The sequence below is a fragment of the Galleria mellonella genome, unplaced genomic scaffold (genome assembly GCF_026898425.1).
Source record: "Galleria mellonella isolate WM207_F2 unplaced genomic scaffold, CSIRO_AGI_GalMel_v1 utg332, whole genome shotgun sequence".
Classification (NCBI taxonomy): domain Eukaryota; kingdom Metazoa; phylum Arthropoda; class Insecta; order Lepidoptera; family Pyralidae; genus Galleria; species Galleria mellonella.
Window position 1 is genome coordinate 539485 of NW_026442080.1, and position 22608 is coordinate 562092.

Genomic DNA, 22608 nt, shown 5'->3' on the forward strand with positions numbered 1-22608 from the left:
ATAGGCCTCCCTTATGGCTGTGTGAATGATGAAACGATTACTTGTAAACTAATCTCACAGAGAAAATAAAACCAACTTAATAAAGAAAGTTTTCAATTTTGGTTGTATTGTATATTTGTTACCTTATAACTTTGGAAAATTCTTTTTTATCTGCAAGAATATGCTTACAGACTGGTGCCATAGAAATTTTATCAAAATCGGTTCAGTAGATTAGTTTTTAGATCAAATTAATTCGTTTTGTCACAATTAAAGTCTTTTTTTTATTTATTTGTGTGGCATAAACTTTAATTACAATATATATTTACTTATAAGTAAATGGGGTGACGACCTCAAAATTATTATTGGGAATTAATGAATGAAAGTCGCTCGAGAATGTAGTCTGGATTGTATTTTTTGGCGAAATATAAATGATAATTATTATATAATTAAATTGCTACAAATATTAAACCATCTCTCTTAAGCCATCCTCATAGCCTAACTGCGGTTGCCAACCCTCCAACCAAGCATGGCAACTACTAGCAAAACCTCCCCATAGGGGGAGACCTATGATTAATAGTGGACAGTCAACAGTTGATGTGACGATGATAATTATGTATAAATATTACTAATTTTTTATTATTATTTTTACAATTTTAATTATTATTTTATTAATTTATATATAACATTTTAACTTCTCAAAGAGGGTTGACGTCAGGCAGGTGGCCGGTCGTAAAACTAAAAACCAAATCTTTTTGTAATATGGATAAAATCATATTAAACCGACCCCAAATAATTGGGATAAGGGTAGGAGGATGATGATGATATATAACATTTTAAATTTATTTTTATTAGTAAATATATTTATAATATTGAATCCCTATTCAATCGGTGTGTTTATAATCGAATCAACAATGTGGCTCTCGACAAAAATATTATTCTATTTTGAATAAACCCACATATGATTTGCGTCGAATATTAAATAAAAGCTATATAGTCTATCTGAGCAACTTGTCATATCGTAACAAGCGCCACCCACGTCAAAAACGGTGACAAGTGACAAACCAGCAAATTGGAACATGAAATAACTACATTGTGACGAGAAACTGGAAGTACTGGGCCATTTGGTTCATATAAAAACACAAGGCTTAACCGGGCAGCGAATAATACTAGTTGTAAGCCGCGGCTTTGACTAATTTAATCGGTATAACAAGCACATTTTACACAGCCATAACCACATGTATACTAGGAGGAAAATGATTGTTAGCAATGGAATTTGACAGCCCTATTGCTAGCAATATGTCCTATTAGGTCGACCTCCACGTGGTTCCCCCTTGAAACCATCGTAAACAATTCTTGTTGAATTCGTCACGATAAGCTAACTGACTTGCTTCATCTTCACCTATTATCCTTCACTGGTGTCCCGCCGGTGTATACCGTTGGCGCGGGTAGGGTTACCATTCCATTATTACCCATTAAAAAAAAACACATGTATACTAATACACACACACACACAAACGCACTCACACACACGCACGTACGCATACACGCATACTCAAATATACATACTACAATAATGGTTAAATACAACGATATCACAGACAAAAACTAGTACAGAATACATGCAATTGTACTACAACTATAAGCAGTGATATCCAGATGAAACTGGCTAAATCTAGTTCAAACCGGATTACACTAGCAGAGACAAAGGATCACATTAAAATGGTGGTTACATGGTGAACACCCGGGGGAAATTATCGTTTGGACACTAAATATGCTGCATGATATATCGCTGGCCGCCACGGAAATGAGGTACGCCGTGCGACTTTTTTTTCTTAATTTGACATTTCAAAAATGATTTACGGCCCTGGAGTGGTAAAGTATCGGTCTCGACTACAGATGGGCAAAGCACCGGGTTTAAACCCGGTGCTTTGGTAAAAACCCAATAAACACCCATAAACTCCCATAATCACCCAAAAAAATAGGTTTTTACGTATTTTTTTGAAAATATGTAAGTAATACCAATAAATTATTTTTATAAATTGTATTGATCAATTCTACAATATTAAATAAAACGTTAACTAATAATATTTCAGGAAATTTTAAAAATCTATATATAATAAAATGAAAGTAATTAATTTTCAGTGTTTTCATGTTGCAGTTGATCAACATGTTGGCCTTTTGCTTCCCGTAGATACTTTAAAATTTCTTCATAACACCTCGTTCGCACACATGGCCGTATATATTTAAATTCTTGAGCCACTAACAGTCCGAAATACTCATTTCTTTTATCCTCTTCTCCATAAATTAAGCATTTAGAACAGTTTGTTTCTTCTTTCAGTAAATTTTCTTTTACTTTATCCTCGTTTTTTTTCTTTGTTGCGACGACGCTGGGTAAATCATCTGGACACTGGGTCTCACTATCGCCAAATATATTTGGAGATCGGCTTCGGCTACGGCTTGGCAGACATTTTTTTCTTTCTACAATTTTAAATTAAATTTATTAGAATAAATGCTTCGAACACACGCGATCTAAGTACCTTTTGTGTTTATTATACCTTACCTACCTAGGTATAAAAAGAGTACTTACGTAGATTTTCTTTTATTAACTGTTTTATACGAAGATCTTGATCTCTCAAATTAGCATCCATTTTACTTCCAGTGATTATCAACTAAATTAATAATCCACAAAGTATTAAATAACGTTTTTATGAAATATTTAGCACAAAAACAATACCCTTTAAATATCGATCGTCAGTAACTGTGGCTGACTTACCTATATTCTAGCAAGCAGGACTGCCAGATGTGAAGGGGAAATCCCCAATAAATTGTTGCATGTGACTGATGATGTGAGCATGTTCGTTTCATAATAAAAATGTTGCCAGGTAACCAAAAAGTCGTATGTTTTTGTGCGAATTACGATCATAATCTTTACGATCGTACATTAAAAAATAGACAAATAATAGTATGAGTACGATTTAAATCGTATATCTGTCAACCCTGCTAGCAAGACAGCGACAAAATCACGTTGCATAACAATGTAGCCCAAGCTTATATCTTATGAAATATACGGAAGAGATACGGACTTAGAAAAAACAGAAATGTTGTTCTTTGTGGAAGTCATTGATGAAATTCTATGTATTTTAGCCCGCAAACTTTCTTCAAACAAAAACAGCGCCATCTAGTATCGAGTTCTGTAATTATCTCTTTGTTTATGGATTTGAAGTAAGACCGCCACGCATGCAATACATTATGACTGGGGATTCCCCTATTCGTCGACGCTGAATATGAGGCGACGACAATCACTGTCAAACGTGTTCACTATTACTCTGACTCTGGTAACGTGACTTCCTGGTAACGTGTTAGGTAGGAAAAGCAGTAAAAAAGTGCATATTAAGGGAGCAGATTTGAAATAATATTTATACTTAACAAGAAATAATTAAAGGTAAGTGGATTTTTGAATGATACAATTATATCATGATCACTTAACAATTTTAACTTAAAATTAGATGTATTATTACAAGCTTTTATTTAGCTTGCGTTATGTAAATAAAAGTATGTAGGTATGTTCGTATGTTGATGCAATTATCCTCAATCCTCAACCGACTGGGATAAAATTTTCCATACACGTTTATTTTGGATGATAGTGCATAGTTAGCTGAGAGTCGTCATTGGATAATAATGGTGGATAGCCTAAGATGTGTATATATATATATATATATATATGAGAAAAATATATATATATATATATATAATAAATTTATATAACAAGAAATATCATTGTAAAAAAATAGGCACTTCATTGTTGAATTTTATATATATATATATACTTTTTTATCAATATATATATGGGAGCACTATATACCAAACAAGTCTGTTTCTTGCAAGCTTTGTAATAAGGTCTACAAATTCAGTAATGCTGCCAAAATGCTTCAACATCTTATCACTTGTCCAAAATCTCCAGAAACATTAAAAGACTCTATGAAACTTATAAAAGATAGCTCGTCCAAAACCAAAATGTCTGGACTGTCAGAGATAGAGACAAATGATTCTTTTATAAGCCCCTCGTCGTCTGCTAACACTACAATAAATGCTGAGTTTCAAGACACCGATGATCATATATATATATTTGTAACAGGGACGCCATTATCGATGGTGCAACATCCTTTATGGATACAATTTTTCGAAAAATTGCAACCAAAATTTAAAATACCTTCACGTAAAGCTTTAGCGACAAAATACTTAGATAAAATATATAGAGAAATGCGTTTTGAGTTAAATGAGGAACTAAATGCTTGTAGTTACTTACACCTTCAGTGCGATGGCTGGTCTAATTTAAGAAATGAAGGAATAATAAACTTTCTTATATCAAAACCTCAACCTGCATACGTTAAAAGTTTGAATACAGAAAGTAATCCTCACACTAGTGAATACCTTAGCCAAGAAATTGAAAAAGTAATGAAAGTGTATGGAGCAAATAAGTTTCTTGTACTTATTGGCGATAACGCTAGAAATATACAAAAGGCATTCGAATTAACAAAACTCAAATATCCACATGTTGTTCCTCTCGGTTGCTGTGCACATATCCTTAACTTGTTGTGCCAAGATATTGTAAAGATACAAGAAGTAACTGTGTTTATTATGCAAGCCATAAATATAATAAAAACTGTTAAAAGGAGTCAACGATTAAGGCCTTGTTGATAAAATCAAGGCAGGGTGAAGATTCTACACAAACACTAAAATTGCCTTGTGCTACAAGATGGGGAAGTCATGTTACTTCGTTAAAAAGTTTGAAAGCAAATAAGATAGCTTTGCAAATATTAACAGTTAGAGAAGATGTGGTAATTTCAAGAGATATTAAAGATTTAATTCTAAGTGATGATTTCTGGACGAAGACAGGGGAATGTATAAGTATTTTGGAACCAGTCACTGAAAGCATATTTTACTTAGAGAGCGACCAGAATCGTTTGCATCGCACATACATTACATTTAGAGATGTACAAGCTAAGATACGTTTTGCATTAAATGAGATTTCGACATTGAGCGAAGAAAGCAAACAGCAGATTCTAACATCAGTATCTTCAAGATGCAATATATATACATTTTGCAGCATATATTCTAGACCCCAGGACTCTAGGAGTCGAACTTACTCAAGAGGAAGAACTTAAGGGTATGGAGTTTATCTACAATTTAAGCCAACACTTAATATATATTTGGCGTGTTATAAAGCTAAAGAAAACTTTTGGGCCAGAGGATTTGTATGGAGCTCATTAGATAGCATTGAGCCCCTAATATGGTGGAAAGGTATTTGTGGTTCCACTGAGTTAAGCAAAGTAGCGATTCGTATTCTATCAGCTCCCTGTACTTCGGCAGCCACTGAGCGTTCCTTTAGTATCCAAGGCTACATACATAATAACAAAAGAAATCGACTTACAACTGAAAGAACTGAAAAAATTTCATTCATTTGTTATAACTGGAATCTTAAACATAAAGCTGAATGCGAGGACATTCAGTTTAATGAAGAAAATACCTTAGAAGCTTTCATTGAGCAAGTAAATGAACATAACAGTTTAGACGAAATAGAGCCTATCGAACCTATACAATTCATCGCTTGTAATAACTCTGAATCTGACAGTGATTGACTGTAGTTTTACATTTTACTTTCATCTCTTTCTTAATAAACTCAAAATCAAATTAAAAGTTTTTTATTCTGTAGGCTGCATAATAATATTGTCTATGTCCAGTATAGTGGACGTCTTGCGGCTGAGATGACGATGATGAAGTACAAAATCATAAACACCCAAAAATTTGGGTGTTTATGGGGTTTAAACCCAATAAACCCAAAACACCCGGTTTTTACCCACCAGACTTTAAACCCACCCAGGTGGATTGCCCATCTCTAGTCTCGACTCGTGATAAATGGGTTTTGACAACGAGCAACGTTACTGCCTTGTAAAATGGCCAAGTTGAGATGTTTAAGTGAAAATGTAAGGAAAATTTATACAGTGTAATGAGGTGTCCAAATATTTAACAGTCATTTAAAACTTTTATGTAAGAAAATGTAGATTTTTACACTCACTAACTAATAATATATATATATTAGAATATATATATATATATATATATATATATATATATATATATATATATATATATATATATATATATATATATATATATATATATATATATTATTATTATTATTGTATATATTATATAATGATGATATATATATATATATAGTATACGTAGCCGGTAGATTTTCGACACAGTGCAGGACATTTATCTTAATTTTTGTGGTATTTATGGTACAATTCAACTCTATAGGTAACAGTACCACGAAATGCATAAAAGGAAAAATAACTCTGTGATTTTATTATTATATATATATCTATATATATATTCATTTATTTATCCGAGATTAATCTGTGCGACTCAACGGAGTACTTAGACTACTAAATTTTTTTAATTTGTAAAATAAATATTTATTTTTTTCTGTAATGATATAACAGTCTATATATCTAAAACGTATTTAAAAAAATATTTAACACACAATCATTACACTGCTACCAACAAAATCAACTATGTAGGTGACATCGTTACCAACACACCTAAGGCCCCGCTCACACTCCCAAGTGTACGCGGGGCCTTATGTTATTTACGTGTGTTGGGCACGTGACGAAGGATTTATCTCGGCAAAGGACATTTTATCATAATTTTACAAGTTCCTGAACAATAATTAACTGAGCGTTGTTTTATACTTAAATAAGATTAATCCGTGCGTATTATTAGGTCAGTTTGGTTGGACTGGAATCTTGTTTAACCGACATCAAAATAAGGAGGTTCCCAATTCGGTTGTATTTTTTTATTTCATTGCCTTTTAACTCCGTCACCTGTGAACCGATTTGGTATTTTATTTTATCTGAAAATAGAGGATAAAAGAACGTTAAAGTATACGGCCCGCTGGATGATTATCAAAATCACTTATTTGGTTGATAATCCTTCGTGTCCTCATCTCAGTAACAAAGTTATTATTTATTTAATTTCTCAAGTGCCATTATTTATATTAATTATAAATGTTTCCAAGAGAAACGGGCATAATAAAAGTAAAGTCAAGAAAGTAATATCTTTTAATTAATTTTAATTCCCCTTTTAAAAGCGGCCATTACAATAATACTCGAAAATAAATATCCCTTTGTGCAATCAAGAGCTATTGTCTACTCTCAAGACGTTTATATTGTCTGTGGTTACTTTAAAAAATATATATATTACAAAAATATTCTTACTGATATCGTAAACATGATAGTGAGTTTGTTTGTCCGTTTATTACCCTTACCCTGTCTTAATAACTCGACCAATTACTATAAAATTTTATATAAACGTACTATATTGGTTGGAGAAAGAGTCTACTTTCTTTGTGTCTCGGTATCTCGGTTACACAGACGACGTCGCGGGTAAAAGCTAGCCATGAATAAATTGAACTGTCATTAATAAAATCATTTATTTATTTATACTTTATTGTACACAACAAATTACATTAATAGAATTTATTTAAATAAAGATGTAAGATAGGCGAGATTAACTCTGTAAAGGTTCTCTTCCAGCAAACCCTGTACTTATCAATATTTTCCTAAGAAATACTGCAAAGATCTCATTGGCATGGGTAAGTTTATCCCACTCTTGATTTTACCATCAAAAAATTGCCATAAAACCTTACGGTATATTTTGTAATATACCTGATAAGCAGAGAAATTACACAAAAAGAAATAACTTAAAAAAAAAGTGGAGAAATTAGTCCTTACAGATTGCAACGCATAACCCCTTATGCGTGGAGGAAAGGGATTGTTAGTTATGAGGTCTAATAGCCCCATTGCTAGCAATTGATCCTCTCAGGTCGACCTTCACGCGATTTCCCCTGGAAACTATCATGGTTAATTCATGTCGAATTCATCATGGTAGACTAACTGACCTGCATTCATTCTCACCTATCATCTTCCACTTGTGCCTCGCCGGTGTATACCGATAGCGCGGGCGGGGTTATCATTCCATTTTCATATATAAAAAAAACCCTTATGCGGTATCATTCCTAAACACCTAGCCACAGGCATCACAGTCTATTCTATAATATTGATGGCGCTTAGAGAAATTAGTTCTCAGGATCGACAAAGCACCGTGTGGTCCCGGCATAGAACAGGTCACTGCTTCCTTTCTCGTGAGTATCGTAAGAGGCGACTAAGAAAGAACGAAGGATGTGTAGCAGCGTCCCTCTTAAAACATCTCCAAAGCTTAACTGCGGTTGTTAATCCGCCTTCCCAGAGTCGTAATTACTAGTAAAAACTGCCAAAAGGGAGACATATTTAGCAGTGGACAGTAAAGGCTGATATGATGAAGAGGTGGGCTGAATGGTACGACTCAGTGTCCTCAATAATGCACTTATTTTTATTAGAATTTCGAATAAAACAGTACACAACATGCACTGTAATGAGTCAATACAATAAAAATGGCGGGAAAGTAATCTATTTCTATTTGTTAACAGTGTTGTCAATTTAATAATTGAAAAATTGTTGGCTGGTGTTGCCAACAGTTGCCACTTTCTGAAATTATTCTTTAATGTACAAGAATTTACCGTTTAATATGTTTACTTTTAGTGATAGACCACCTTTTATATTTTTTTTTACAACACAGGGGGCAAACGAGCATGCAGCTCACCTGATGGTAAGTGACTACCGCCGCCCATGGTCACCCACAACACCAGCGGCATTGCAAGTGTGCTGCCAACCTTTTAAAAAGGAATATGCTCTTTTCTTGAAGGTTATGTTGTCGTATCGGTTGCTGGAAGTTGATTCCAAAGAGACCTTTTATATAAATTTGCCAGTTTAGATTTAATATTTTTCTATTTGCAATATAACTTTATAACTTTTTTATTTTCATTTTATTGACATTTATATAATTTTTATTGCCTTTGTAAAGGAAATAAAAACTGATAAGTTTCTAATCACATTTATTTTTTGCCGCTGTCCTTCCCTCCTACCAGCGCACAATTAAAAAAAACATTTTTCGAATCTATTATCAGATTAGCTCTTTATATCAACCATAATATTGCATTGATAAAGAATTCTAGTGTTCCACATTGTAAAATAGAGAATAACACGTTACTGGCAACCTAACCCGGCTTTACATGAGTGCTATTAAATAAAGAAAAATATAATTGAAAGCTAAAAATATGTTTGTCGTTTTATAACCTATATTTCTGTAAGAATAATATTCAATTTTAGTGACTAAACATTATTTTAAAATTACGCTAATAATTTCGAGTTTTCTTTGAGTAGTTGTGAAAATATTAATTTCAAGATAATTCCCAGATAAATAACAGAAATTTGCCGTTCTAAGTTGTAAAAAAATTACAAAAAAAACAATGGTTAATTTAATCAAAGAAATAAATTTCATAGATTTACTTTTAATTTTGTCTAAACAAATACTACAAAACTTTTTACTTTTTAAAAATCACATTATTAATGTGATTTTTTGATTCTATTGGATAAACTAAAAAAAAATCATTTATTGAAAAGTACGTTAACAACAGTGAATAAAATGAATTGTTTTTTTTTTAATCCTGATATGAAAAAAAACGCCTAATCGTGTTGCTAGTAATCAGTAAAATAATTAATTCATTTTAAAAATATAACTCTATTTATATATTGAAATCTTAATTAACTATTCATTAAAACTTACCAAATGAAATCTTCAAACAAAACCACTACGTCTTCTATTTCTAAGTATTAGAACACGGCAATATCCCAAACATAACTGGCAACAATTATTATGCAAAAAAAAAGTTTCAAAACGAATTTTTAAAAAAGGAATAACGTTCGAGAAACAATCACGTTTTCCCGCCAAGCGAAAGTTGTCGAGCAATAACACGCCCGCCTTTCGTAGCAGTTGCGACTGCACTGGGCGGTCGGTCGGTAGGCGGCAATGTTGCCAACTGGGTTACAGAGTTACTAGCTAATCTATGTTTTAAAAGAGGCTACCAAATCTGAAGCTAGAATTCCAAATCAGTATTGAAGTCATAAGCAGATGTGACTAAAAATATTGAACCATTAAATGTAGTCCAAATCCATTCATCAGCTGTCCACTGATGAACAAAGGCCTCCCCCATTTAGGGAGTTATTGGGGTATTGCCAGTAGTTGCCACATTTAATTCAATATATTTAAAGTGTAAGTAGAAATATTATATAAATTAAAATATTTATTTAGTAGTAGACGATTTTCAAATAGTTGCTAGGTTTAGTTAAAAAATGGCCAAAGTAGCAACTGTGTAGGCGACAGCCCGTAGCTGTGAAAACGTTGAATGTAGAGATGGGCAATCCACCTGGGTGGGTTTAAAGTCTGGTGGGTAAAAACCGGGTGTTTTGGGTTTATTGGGTTTAAACCCCATAAACACCCAAATTTTTGGGTGTTTATGATTTTGTACTTCATCATCGTCATCTCAGCCGCAAGACGTCCACTATACTGGACATAGACAATATTATTATGCAGCCTACAGAATAAAAAACTTTTAATTTGATTTTGAGTTTATTAAGAAAGAGATGAAAGTAAAATGTAAAACTACAGTCAATCACTGTCAGATTCAGAGTTATTACAAGCGATGAATTGTATAGGTTCGATAGGCTCTATTTCGTCTAAACTGTTATGTTCATTTACTTGCTCAATGAAAGCTTCTAAGGTATTTTCTTCATTAAACTGAATGTCCTCGCATTCAGCTTTATGTTTAAGATTCCAGTTATAACAAATGAATGAAATTTTTTCAGTTCTTTCAGTTGTAAGTCGATTTCTTTTGTTATTATGTATGTAGCCTTGGATACTAAAGGAACGCTCAGTGGCTGCCGAAGTACAGGGAGCTGATAGAATACGAATCGCTACTTTGCTTAACTCAGTGGAACCACAAATACCTTTCCACCATATTAGGGGCTCAATGCTATCTAATGAGCTCCACACAAATCCTCTGGCCCAAAAGTTTTCTTTAGCTTTATAACACGCCAAATCTGCCATTACATTTGACAAACTTAAGTGTTGGCTTAAATTGTAGATAAACTCCATACCCTTAAGTTCTTCCTCTTGAGTAAGTTCGACTCCTAGAGTCCTGGGGTCTAGAATATATGCTGCAAAATGTATTGGCCTCATTGCCATATTGCATCTTGAAGATACTGATGTTAGAATCTGCTGTTTGCTTTCTTCGCTCAATGTCGAAATCTCATTTAATGCAAAACGTATCTTAGCTTGTACATCTCTAAATGTAATGTATGTGCGATGCAAACGATTCTGGTCGCTCTCTAAGTAAAATATGCTTTCAGTGACTGGTTCCAAAATACTTATACATTCCCCTGTCTTCGTCCAGAAATCATCACTTAGAATTAAATCTTTAATATCTCTTGAAATTACCACATCTTCTCTAACTGTTAATATTTGCAAAGCTATCTTATTTGCTTTCAAACTTTTTAACGAAGTAACATGACTTCCCCATCTTGTAGCACAAGGCAATTTTAGTGTTTGTGTAGAATCTTCACCCTGCCTTGATTTTATCAACAAGGAACTTAATCGTTGACTCCTTTTAACAGTTTTTATTATATTTATGGCTTGCATAATAAACACAGTTACTTCTTGTATCTTTACAATATCTTGGCACAACAAGTTAAGGATATGTGCACAGCAACCGAGAGGAACAACATGTGGATATTTGAGTTTTGTTAATTCGAATGCCTTTTGTATATTTCTAGCGTTATCGCCAATAAGTACAAGAAACTTATTTGCTCCATACACTTTCATTACTTTTTCAACTTCTTGGCTAAGGTATTCACTAGTGTGAGGATTACTTTCTGTATTCAAACTTTTAACGTATGCAGGTTGAGGTTTTGATATAAGAAAGTTTATTATTCCTTCATTTCTTAAATTAGACCAGCCATCGCACTGAAGGTGTAAGTAACTACAAGCATTTAGTTCCTCATTTAACTCAAAACGCATTTCTCTATATATTTTATCTAAGTATTTTGTCGCTAAAGCTTTACGTGAAGGTATTTTAAATTTTGGTTGCAATTTTTCGAAAAATTGTATCCATAAAGGATGTTGCACCATCGATAATGGCGTCCCTGTTACAAATATAGCTCTCGCTAATTCTGTTTTTATATGATCATCGGTGTCTTGAAACTCAGCATTTATTGTAGTGTTAGCAGACGACGAGGGGCTTATAAAAGAATCATTTGTCTCTATCTCTGACAGTCCAGACATTTTGGTTTTGGACGAGCTATCTTTTATAAGTTTCATAGAGTCTTTTAATGTTTCTGGAGATTTTGGACAAGTGATAAGATGTTGAAGCATTTTGGCAGCATTACTGAATTTGTAGACCTTATTACAAAGCTTGCAAGAAACAGACTTGTTTGGTAAAGTACGGTAGTGCTCCCATATGCGTAAATCTTTAGGTCTCCCCATTGAACCTAAAAAAATGAACGATGATTAGTTGGTCTGACGAAAATTCAACAATAGAGTGCCTATTTTTTTACAATGATTATTTCTTGTTATTTACAATAAATTTATTAAAAAAATAATAAAATAAATACAAAAAACCTTTGTAAAATTACATCTCCTCGGAGGATTAAACGCAGACGCTAGTTTATTATCGTATTGTTCTGTATTTTTCTCAGCAACTTCTTTAATTCGATTAGGTACTTACGCATATTATGTTAAAAATAAATATCTAGTACACATCTTAGGCTATCCACCATTATTATCCAATGACGACTCTCAGCTAACTATGCACTATCATCCAAAATAAACGTGTATGGAAAATTTTATCCCAGTCGGTTGAGGATTGAGGATAATTGCATCAACATACGAACATACCTACATACTTTTATTTACATAACGCAAGCTAAATAAAAGCTTGTAATAATACATCTAATTTTAAGTTAAAATTGTTAAGTGATCATGATATAATTGTATCATTCAAAAATCCACTTACCTTTAATTATTTCTTGTTAAGTATAAATATTATTTCAAATCTGCTCCCTTAATATGCACTTTTTTACTGCTTTTCCTACCTAACACGTTACCAGGAAGTCACGTTACCAGAGTCAGAGTAATAGTGAACACGTTTGACAGTGATTGTCGTCGCCTCATATTCAGCGTCGACGAATAGGGGAATCCCCAGTCATAATGTATTGCATGCGTGGCGGTCTTACTTCAAATCCATAAACAAAGAGATAATTACAGAACTCGATACTAGATGGCGCTGTTTTTGTTTGAAGAAAGTTTGCGGGCTAAAATACATAGAATTTCATCAATGACTTCCACAGAGAACATTTCTGTTTTTTCTAAGTCCGTATCTCTTCCGTATATTTCATAAGATATAAGCTTGGGCTACATTGTTATGCAACGTGATTTTGTCGCTGTCTTGCTAGCAGGGTTGACAGATATACGATTTAAATCGTACTCATACTATTATTTGTCTATTTTTTAATGTACGATCGTAAAGATTATGATCGTAATTCGCACAAAAACATACGACTTTTTGGTTACCTGGCAACATTTTTATTATGAAACGAACATGCTCACATCATCAGTCACATGCAACAATTTATTGGGGATTTCCCCTTCACATCTGGCAGTCCTGCTTGCTAGAATATAGGTAAGTCAGCCACAGTTACTGACGATCGATATTTAAAGGGTATTGTTTTTGTGCTAAATATTTCATAAAAACGTTATTTAATACTTTGTGGATTATTAATTTAGTTGATAATCACTGGAAGTAAAATGGATGCTAATTTGAGAGATCAAGATCTTCGTATAAAACAGTTAATAAAAGAAAATCTACGTAAGTACTCTTTTTATACCTAGGTAGGTAAGGTATAATAAACACAAAAGGTACTTAGATCGCGTGTGTTCGAAGCATTTATTCTAATAAATTTAATTTAAAATTGTAGAAAGAAAAAAATGTCTGCCAAGCCGTAGCCGAAGCCGATCTCCAAATATATTTGGCGATAGTGAGACCCAGTGTCCAGATGATTTACCCAGCGTCGTCGCAACAAAGAAAAAAAACGAGGATAAAGTAAAAGAAAATTTACTGAAAGAAGAAACAAACTGTTCTAAATGCTTAATTTATGGAGAAGAGGATAAAAGAAATGAGTATTTCGGACTGTTAGTGGCTCAAGAATTTAAATATATACGGCCATGTGTGCGAACGAGGTGTTATGAAGAAATTTTAAAGTATCTACGGGAAGCAAAAGGCCAACATGTTGATCAACTGCAACATGAAAACACTGAAAATTAATTACTTTCATTTTATTATATATAGATTTTTAAAATTTCCTGAAATATTATTAGTTAACGTTTTATTTAATATTGTAGAATTGATCAATACAATTTATAAAAATAATTTATTGGTATTACTTACATATTTTCAAAAAAATACGTAAAAACCTATTTTTTTGGGTGATTATGGGAGTTTATGGGTGTTTATTGGGTTTTTACCAAAGCACCGGGTTTAAACCCGGTGCTTTGCCCATCTGTAGTTGAATGATATCTTGTTTCAAGTTTGAGGAGCTCATTAGAAATGTATCTGAAGAGTCGGGGGTACGCGGAGGTGATTTATATTATTTTATAAAAAAAATTTTAACATACACAACATGATATTATTAGCGTTCTTTTAAGAATAGATTTTTACAGTCACGTACTGTGCGGTTTCAGAGATGTTTCCTCCCACGAACACTCAGGTTGTGGAATGAGCTCCCTGCCAAGGTTTTCCCAAGAGACTACAGCATGGGGTTCTTCAAAAGGGGGATAAAGAGGTTTCTTCAGGGTCGGCAACGCGCGCGTAATACCCCTGGTGTTGCAGGTGTTCGTAGGCTACGCTAACCACTTACCATCAGGTGGGCCGTATGCTTGTTTGCCACCTCAGTGGTATAAAAAAAAGGGCTAGTCCGTTCTTTGCCATATCATCATATTCAACTATTCACTGTTGAATATAAGGCAGGGGTTTTGCTAGTAGTTGTCACGCTTGGCAAGCGGATTGGCAACCGCAGTTAGGCTTTGAAGATATTTTAAGAAGGACGCTGGGGATTTTAGGGTCGTCTGGGTATAACGCTAATTAAATATGACATCAAATTCAAGAGCTGTCAGTCATGAAATACACTTACTCATTATGAAACTGTCCAATCCATGTCAGCCATGTTTGGTGGGCTAAGTTTTGATTTGTAATTCATGAAATCATTATGAAGTTTGTTGCAAACTTAAATCGACTTCTCTTGTATTGTAACACATATTTAAACATTCAGTCCATCGAGAACAATCGACACGATTCTCAACTGTCTTGCCTTGATAATAAGACCGTTTTATGAAACGAGTATTCGAGGGTAGCTGCAGGTGAATCATTGCCTAGACTTCGCAACACTGAGTGACATTGACACATTTTTTAAAGGCGCATTATAATTTCGCGTTGTTTTTTATCAGTTACAAATTTCGTGGGTGGTAATTTTAAATGTAACAAACTAACTCTCCAATGATTGTAAATACCGATAACAATCCTTGTTAATGTTAAAGATTTTATTTATTTTTACTTTATTGACCACGTTACAAAAAGAAGTCTAGAACAAATACTTATATAGTCCGCCTTTTGTACCAGACTTTTTTTTTGCTATCTCACCCAGATTGGTAACTTAAAAGAGAAAAACATAATGATATTTATTTATTTGTTTGTTTGCTTGTTTGTTTACTTGTCCATTTTCTTGCTTATCCGCTCACTCGCTCGCTCGTTTGATTGATAACTTGCGGGTATAAGGGATTGTTAGCAATGGAGTTTGACAGCCCCATTGCTAGCAATATGCCTTATCAGGTCAACCTCCACGTGGTTCCCCCTGGAAACTATCGTGAATAATTCTCGTTGAATTCATCACGATGGACTAACTGACCTGCTTCATCCTCATCTATCATCCTTCACTGGTGCCCCGCCGGTGAAAACCGATAGCGCGCGGGGGGGGGGGGGGTTACATTATCATTATCACCTATAAAAAAAAAATGATTACTTGCTTGTTTGTTTCTTTGTTTATTAATTTTATTGCACAATAAAATTTGTACAATTGTTTTCTCAGTGTGAACATTTCTTGTAATTGTTTGTATCTATTTATAATTACTTTACTACTATGATCTTTTGGATGAAACTATTGTATAAAGATTATCTATCTATCTATCTATATGTATGATTAAAATGAACCCGATTCACTGCTCCACTCAAACTCCGAGCAACTTTCATGTTGGACAAACTAGATTATTTGTTACTGTGCCTCCACTAACTGCAGCTCGCATTTCCAGTGAGCTGTATATTAACTGCGTTAGTATTATTTAATAGCCAGCTAAACTGATTACTCGACATTCATGATATATATATTTATATTTTATATATATAAAATATATAAAACATAAATATTTTTAAGAGTAGATTTAAAGAGCATCTTCTATCCTTATGAACATATATATTTTATATTATGTGTATGTGTGTGTGTGTAAATACATAATTATGTCTATGTATTTATATATGTGTATCGTCATCATTTCTGGATTTATCCGGCCATAGACTGCCATAAGGAACGGTCCTGAGCCGCCTGCATCCACTGACTCCCTACAATAACATATGTGTGTGTGTATATATATATATATATATATATATATATATATATATATATATATATATATATATATATATATATATATATATATATATATATATAAATGATTATGTATAAACTTAAGTTTGGCACAATATTGTACACCGCTCGACCCACTGACATCGATGCTCCTTTCCACTTTGGGTGTTGCTGGAAGAGAGCTCTTTTAAAGTTAAGCTCACCTTTGTACATTTGATTACCTCTGTCCTATTTTTATGTATTATTAGTGTGTACAAAAAAGGATAAATAAAAAAATAATAAAAAAAGTGTGGAGTAATAATTTAGCAGAAGGTGACTTTGTACAAAAGTCGTCTGCTTTTGTACAAAATCCTATCTCATTTGGATTTCGGTCGTAAAACAAATATATTTGTAAGTTTGTTTTTCGATTTGAAGGGTGAGAGATGAAAACTGTGAACAAATTATAGAGTACACCCTGTAATTAACGCTCGTATGTCATACCTCGCTTTTAGAACTATATTTTACTAAAATAGGTGTTACTTTATGGAAGTTCATATCACTGGTTATTTGATAAGAATTATTTAGTTTAATTTCGCTACCATTAGTATGTGTGCGATAGCCAACACTCGAAGATTGACCTCCACTATTACTACCAGAAGTTCCACAACCATCCATATTAGTCATACGATTAAAAAAAAATGTTTTTAATTAATTTTATGTTTCGATTTCTTACTAATTTAATTTAATATTTCTGTAACAATTACAATTAAAACAGATTATAAACTGTTGCCTTACTGTGGGCGTTGCACGAAAAACCTCAAGCTTATGAACCTTAGTACGGACCGCATAAGAACTATATTTAATTCATAATTCGAACATAAAAATAAATATCCAGGTAGAAGTGACACTTTTTTTGAGTACCTAAAATACCTATCAATCATATCAGGGTATGCAAAAATAAATACTGCGGTAGGACCGTTTCTCACGTTCACTCACATATATGTTAGTCAGTAATTTTTTAATGCAATTAAATTACTTTGAAAGAAATTGAAGGGAAGAACAAAATATTTCGGCAGCATTATCGCAAAGTACCCATAACCAACGAGTGCGTATGAAAAGATTGATGAATGTGGATGAAGCGAAAGAGGCTCGTTTGAATCGAAGCATTTGGTATTCCATTGTTTCTGCCTACCCTAATGGGGAACAGGCGTGACAGATATGTATACATATAAGCACAAAAAAAAATTAAATTACATAAGGAAAAGTTTGACGTGTAGGTCCCGTCATAGAATGGGCCACCCCTTCCTTTCCCGTGGGTGTCGCAAGAGGCGACTAAGGAAGCTTATGGTGGAAGGATAGGCAGCAGTGTCCCTCTTAAAACATCTCTAAAAGTATAAGTGTAGTTGCCAACCCGCTTGCCAAGCGTAGCAACTACTAGCAAAACTCCCTTATAAAGAAGGCTTATGTTCAATTGTGGGCAGTTAACGTTAATAGGATAATAATAGTAACATTTATATAAAAAATTGTAAACAATTAATGAATTGTTATATTTAAGTATTCGTTTAAAAATATAAAATATACCTATTCAGAAATTGGTTTAAAATGTAATAAAATAAATACCATGTAGATAGGGATACGTGAGTCCGTAAGCCGCCATGTATAATTCGTTGCTAGCTATTAGATCCCGGCTAAATATTTGATTTGTGCCGAGATGAGATTTAACCCGCCAGAATTATGAACGTCTGCCGCGTCTGGTTGTACTAGGGCGGAGGCACACTGAGAATACTGTTGTTACCTGTTAATTACCACATATTTAAATTTACTGATTTATTTATTTATTTACTTAATATTACGCCAAAAACATAAAAATATATACGGACAATTGGAAAATTCAAGTGAATTGCAGTAGTATAAAATGTAAATTAAAATATAAACATAAAGATACAAAAGGCAGTTCTAATAGATATTATCTGCGACTTCGTCTGCATGACGAGAATATATTACGGATCGGAACAAAAATCGGGATAAGAAATAATGTATGTCTTTTCCGTCCCATATAGTACCTGCATACCAAAATTCATAGGGATTGATTAAGTGATTAAGGCGCCAAGGTGCAATGAATAAATAAACATTCACATTTATAAAATTAGTAAAAATTACGTATACATCCCAATTGCTTTTTTTTTACAACACAGGGGGCAAACGAGCATTAGGCTCACCTGATGGTAAATGACTACCGCCGCCCATGATCACCCACAACACCACTGGCATTGCAGGTGTGCTGCCGATCTTTTAAAAAGGAATATGCTCTTTTCTTGAAGGTTATGTTGTCATATCGGTTCGGAAATACTGCTGCTGGAAGTTGATTCCAAAGAATGGTTATATTATATTTTAAGAAAGACATATATATAGTAATTATATATTTGATGGGTCTCAATATTTTGACATAGTTGCAAGCGTCATTGATAGATGATGCACGCAAACATTTACGAGCAGAAGAGTCGGTCTACCCGCTTTAAAACTCTTTTCTATTCACACAGTTCTTCTCAATACTCATTTGATAGTCATGACAAAACTCACTCTGGATATTACTTCACCATTTCTTACAATGAACTTAATTTTAATTTGTTTCAATCCAGAACATTGTATGCATGGATTTTAAAGTAAATAACTAAGTGGTTATATTTAATTTAGATAGTGTATTCAAATAAAACATACACCAGATTTTAAGATAAAACTTCAGAAACCTATCTGTGAAAGCTGCATTCAATTTGATGCAATAATTTTAATATGATAAGATAATATGGCAAGTTACATGGAAATCTGATCTGTGTCAGCAATGCAAAGCTCGCTATCGATGGACATGAAATCTAAACCATTTTTAAAAGTAAATTAAAATAAATAAAGTACCACTCAGTGTATAACTGTACTTACAGACGAATGAGCAATCCTAACATATAACATTTTCAATTTAAGGGAGAAACATTTTATTGATGCCTGTATATTAACAATTCAGTGAAATAAAAATAAATTACGAACACACAAAATTTGTAACAGAAATACTCATATAAATATATGACCCGATGAACTTCGTATCACATACAACGCCATCTATTGAAAATAATCTGAAGTAGTGATTCCCACACAAAATTTTATTATATAATTATTCATATATATCAGACTGTCCACTGCGAAACATTTGCTTTCCTCTTAGGAGCCGTTTTTGAGTTTTAGCAATATTTACATTTAGCAATTGATCAATATCAATCGATCACTCATACCATACATATATACCTCTTTACAATTGGTTACCATGAAATTGTATTTACTTAATAATTGTTGTGAATATCTGAACTGTAACAACATGGATTTAATTTATTTTGTATATTAATTAACCTGACTTTATGGGCATTTATTGTTATAATAATATATAATAATAAATCTGTTTATTTTCAGGTATATGCCCATAGTTTACATTATTACATTAATAATTAAACAAACTATTATTATTATTCTTAAAATATACATTAATTATAAAATACCAATTTAAATTATTTTATTATAAAATCTCTTGTCGTCAGGTATGCAGTGAGGAATACAGTTTTTACAATATGATTACTTGTTATTAATCTGTCATGAAATAAAGCACAAGTTCTTACAGTTCCTTTAATCTCGATATCATACTATTAAATCATATATTTATTTATTTTACTTTATATTTGATATAAAGTAGTTAGTCTGATTTTTATTATAATGTTTTAAGAGGAACACTGCTGCCCATCACTCGCCCTTCCTTAGTCGCCTCTTACGACACCTGTGGGAAAGGAAGGGGTGGCCTATTCTATGCCTGGACCACACGGGAGTTTATTTATAATTTTAGTAAAGGAAAAATGTTCTCGATTACCTACAGAGATGAGCCAACCGCCTCACTTAATTCTGTAATTAGAAAAAAAAACTTAAGCCCTTTATCCAGAAAAGAAAAAGAAAATAAAAAACAAAAAAAAAATTAAAAACAAAAGACCGGGAAAAAAAATGTAGTCTACTCACATTTCCGGCACAGTGGCGTAGCTAGCTGCCGGCCACAGACTTCCGTCGACAAGTCGACAAGGAAACTCGATTTAACTTGCCCGGTGACTTCATAATAAAATTCATGAATTACAAATCAAAAGTTAACAAGTTTGCCGCAACAAATTTTGAGGAAAAAATGTATAAATCTGTTACTCCCAGATAAGTATCTCCATTGCTTTGTTTCATTTAAATATGGGAGATAACTACGATTTCTATAACAATATACTGGTACCATTGTTTCTCTGTCTATGTCAAAAAAAAAAACATAGACGTAGTATTACGTAATCGTATGTATTCCGTGTGGTCCCGGCATAGAATGGGTCACCCCTTCCCTTCCCGTGGGTGTCGTAAGAGGCGACTAAGAAACTAGAAACACGAATGGGTCAGTGCCCAAGCAAACAATCCCCTGTGATATTTGTATAAACTCTCCCTCTGATAAAGCGCTCATTTATTATTTCAGCCGTTAACTGTCCACCGCTGAACATAAGTCTTCCCCATAAAAGGAGTTTTGCCAGCAGTTGCTACGCCCTTTTTTTTTTAACGAGGGGAAAGTCTTCAGAAAGAGACTCACCGCCATCGTTATCCCGCTAACGATGGGTACTGTGGGATTTTTACCCACTAAAAACCACCTCGGTATTCCTCTCAGTGTCGGTGACCGGGGCTCGCGATTTGCAGTCGTCCCAATCAAGTCCCGGCGGCGCCATCCCACGACAGGGCCACTCCGAGTGACGCGCCGGGAATACGCAGCGCGCCGACACCCGGATCTCCACCTCTAGTTGGGCTTTGGAAGTATCCCGCCTTCCGCCACCCGGAGTAGTTGCTACGCCTAACAGGCGGGTTGCCAACCGCAGTTAGACTTTTAGAGATGTTTTAACAGGGACCCTGCTGCCAATCCCTCGTCCACCCTTATTCGCCTATCTATTATAAGTACTCATTAATATTATTTAAATAAAGCATCTTAATTAGCGAATGCTTAATCAAAATCCGATCTAAAATAAATAAATGCTTACATTTCAAATTATCCGCTAACCCCCAATATTACTCAAAGTTAAAACGACAAAGTTCCATCAAGAGTTTCAATATCAATGAAGATAAACTCAAGTCTCGGCAGCAATTACCACCCTTGTTTACTTAAATCGATTTTGGGGGTAATACCGCGTGGAGCTTTTCAATTATAAACCCAGTAAATTAATAAGGGCTTAAATAATCACGTGTCTAATTTGCAATGATCTTTATTTACTTTGATCTTTATTCTTCAACCATCTTCAAAATGAAGTAGATTCTCCATTTCATTGTTTTTTTTTTTTTTTTTTTATTTTGTTACCTCATAACTTTCGTCGGTTGTAAACCAATTTGTATTTTGTTTTTTATCTGAAAAAATATGCTTACGGATTGGTCCCATAAAAAAAATTATCAAAATTAATGAAGCGGTTTAGTTTTAAATTAAAATAACTGATTTTTCCACAATTACAGTTTCCGATTGTTTGTAATGATACAGATTTGTAAATGAATATATATCTTAATAAAATGAATGTTAAAAAAATAAATAATATCTTAAAAAAAATAGACTGACAGAGGGAGACTTTGTACAAAAGTCGATTGCATGGGTACCTCTGTCCCACTCGTGTTTCAACCGTGAAGCAGTTGTTTGCATGGCTGTGTTTCGGTTTGAAGGGTGGGATATGGCGTGAATTTACTGGGTACAGAGGAATAACACCTGAGTCCTCAGGAATGGCAACGGATGGGAGGTATCATGGGCGAAACAGTATACTCTGTTATGTCCATGGTACTGCTCATGTCTATAGGCGACGGTTACCACTTTCCATCAGGTGGGCCGTCAGCTTGTTTGCCATTTTAAGTTGTATAAAAAAGAAAATAAATGGGAAAATTTGTA

General features: G+C 33.6%; 3 protein-coding genes across 3 annotated transcripts in view; 1 reads left to right on the top strand and 2 right to left on the bottom strand.

The window, feature by feature from the left end:
• LOC113511737 (cell adhesion molecule Dscam2-like) overlaps positions 1-9908 on the bottom strand; it is a 140495-nt gene extending 130587 nt beyond the window's left edge. Inside the window, exon 1 of the mRNA XM_052896771.1 lies at positions 9709-9908. The gene's annotated coding sequence lies outside the window, so the exon portion shown is untranslated. The remainder of the gene's footprint in view (positions 1-9708) is intronic.
• Positions 9909-10339: 431 nt separating this feature from the next.
• LOC128201091 (uncharacterized) lies at positions 10340-13700 on the bottom strand. The gene is made up of 2 exons (XM_052896777.1): positions 12992-13700; positions 10340-12467 (listed from the first exon to the last, which is right to left on the bottom strand). The coding sequence occupies exon 2, from the start codon at positions 12460-12462 to the stop codon at positions 10591-10593; it is 1872 nt and encodes a 623-aa protein (XP_052752737.1). The 5' UTR covers positions 12463-12467; positions 12992-13700; the 3' UTR covers positions 10340-10590.
• Positions 13683-14404, top strand: LOC128201092 (uncharacterized). The gene is made up of 2 exons (XM_052896778.1): positions 13683-13843; positions 13953-14404. The coding sequence occupies exons 1-2, from the start codon at positions 13783-13785 to the stop codon at positions 14297-14299; spliced, it is 408 nt and encodes a 135-aa protein (XP_052752738.1). The 5' UTR covers positions 13683-13782; the 3' UTR covers positions 14300-14404.
• The last annotated feature ends 8204 nt before the right edge of the window (positions 14405-22608 follow it).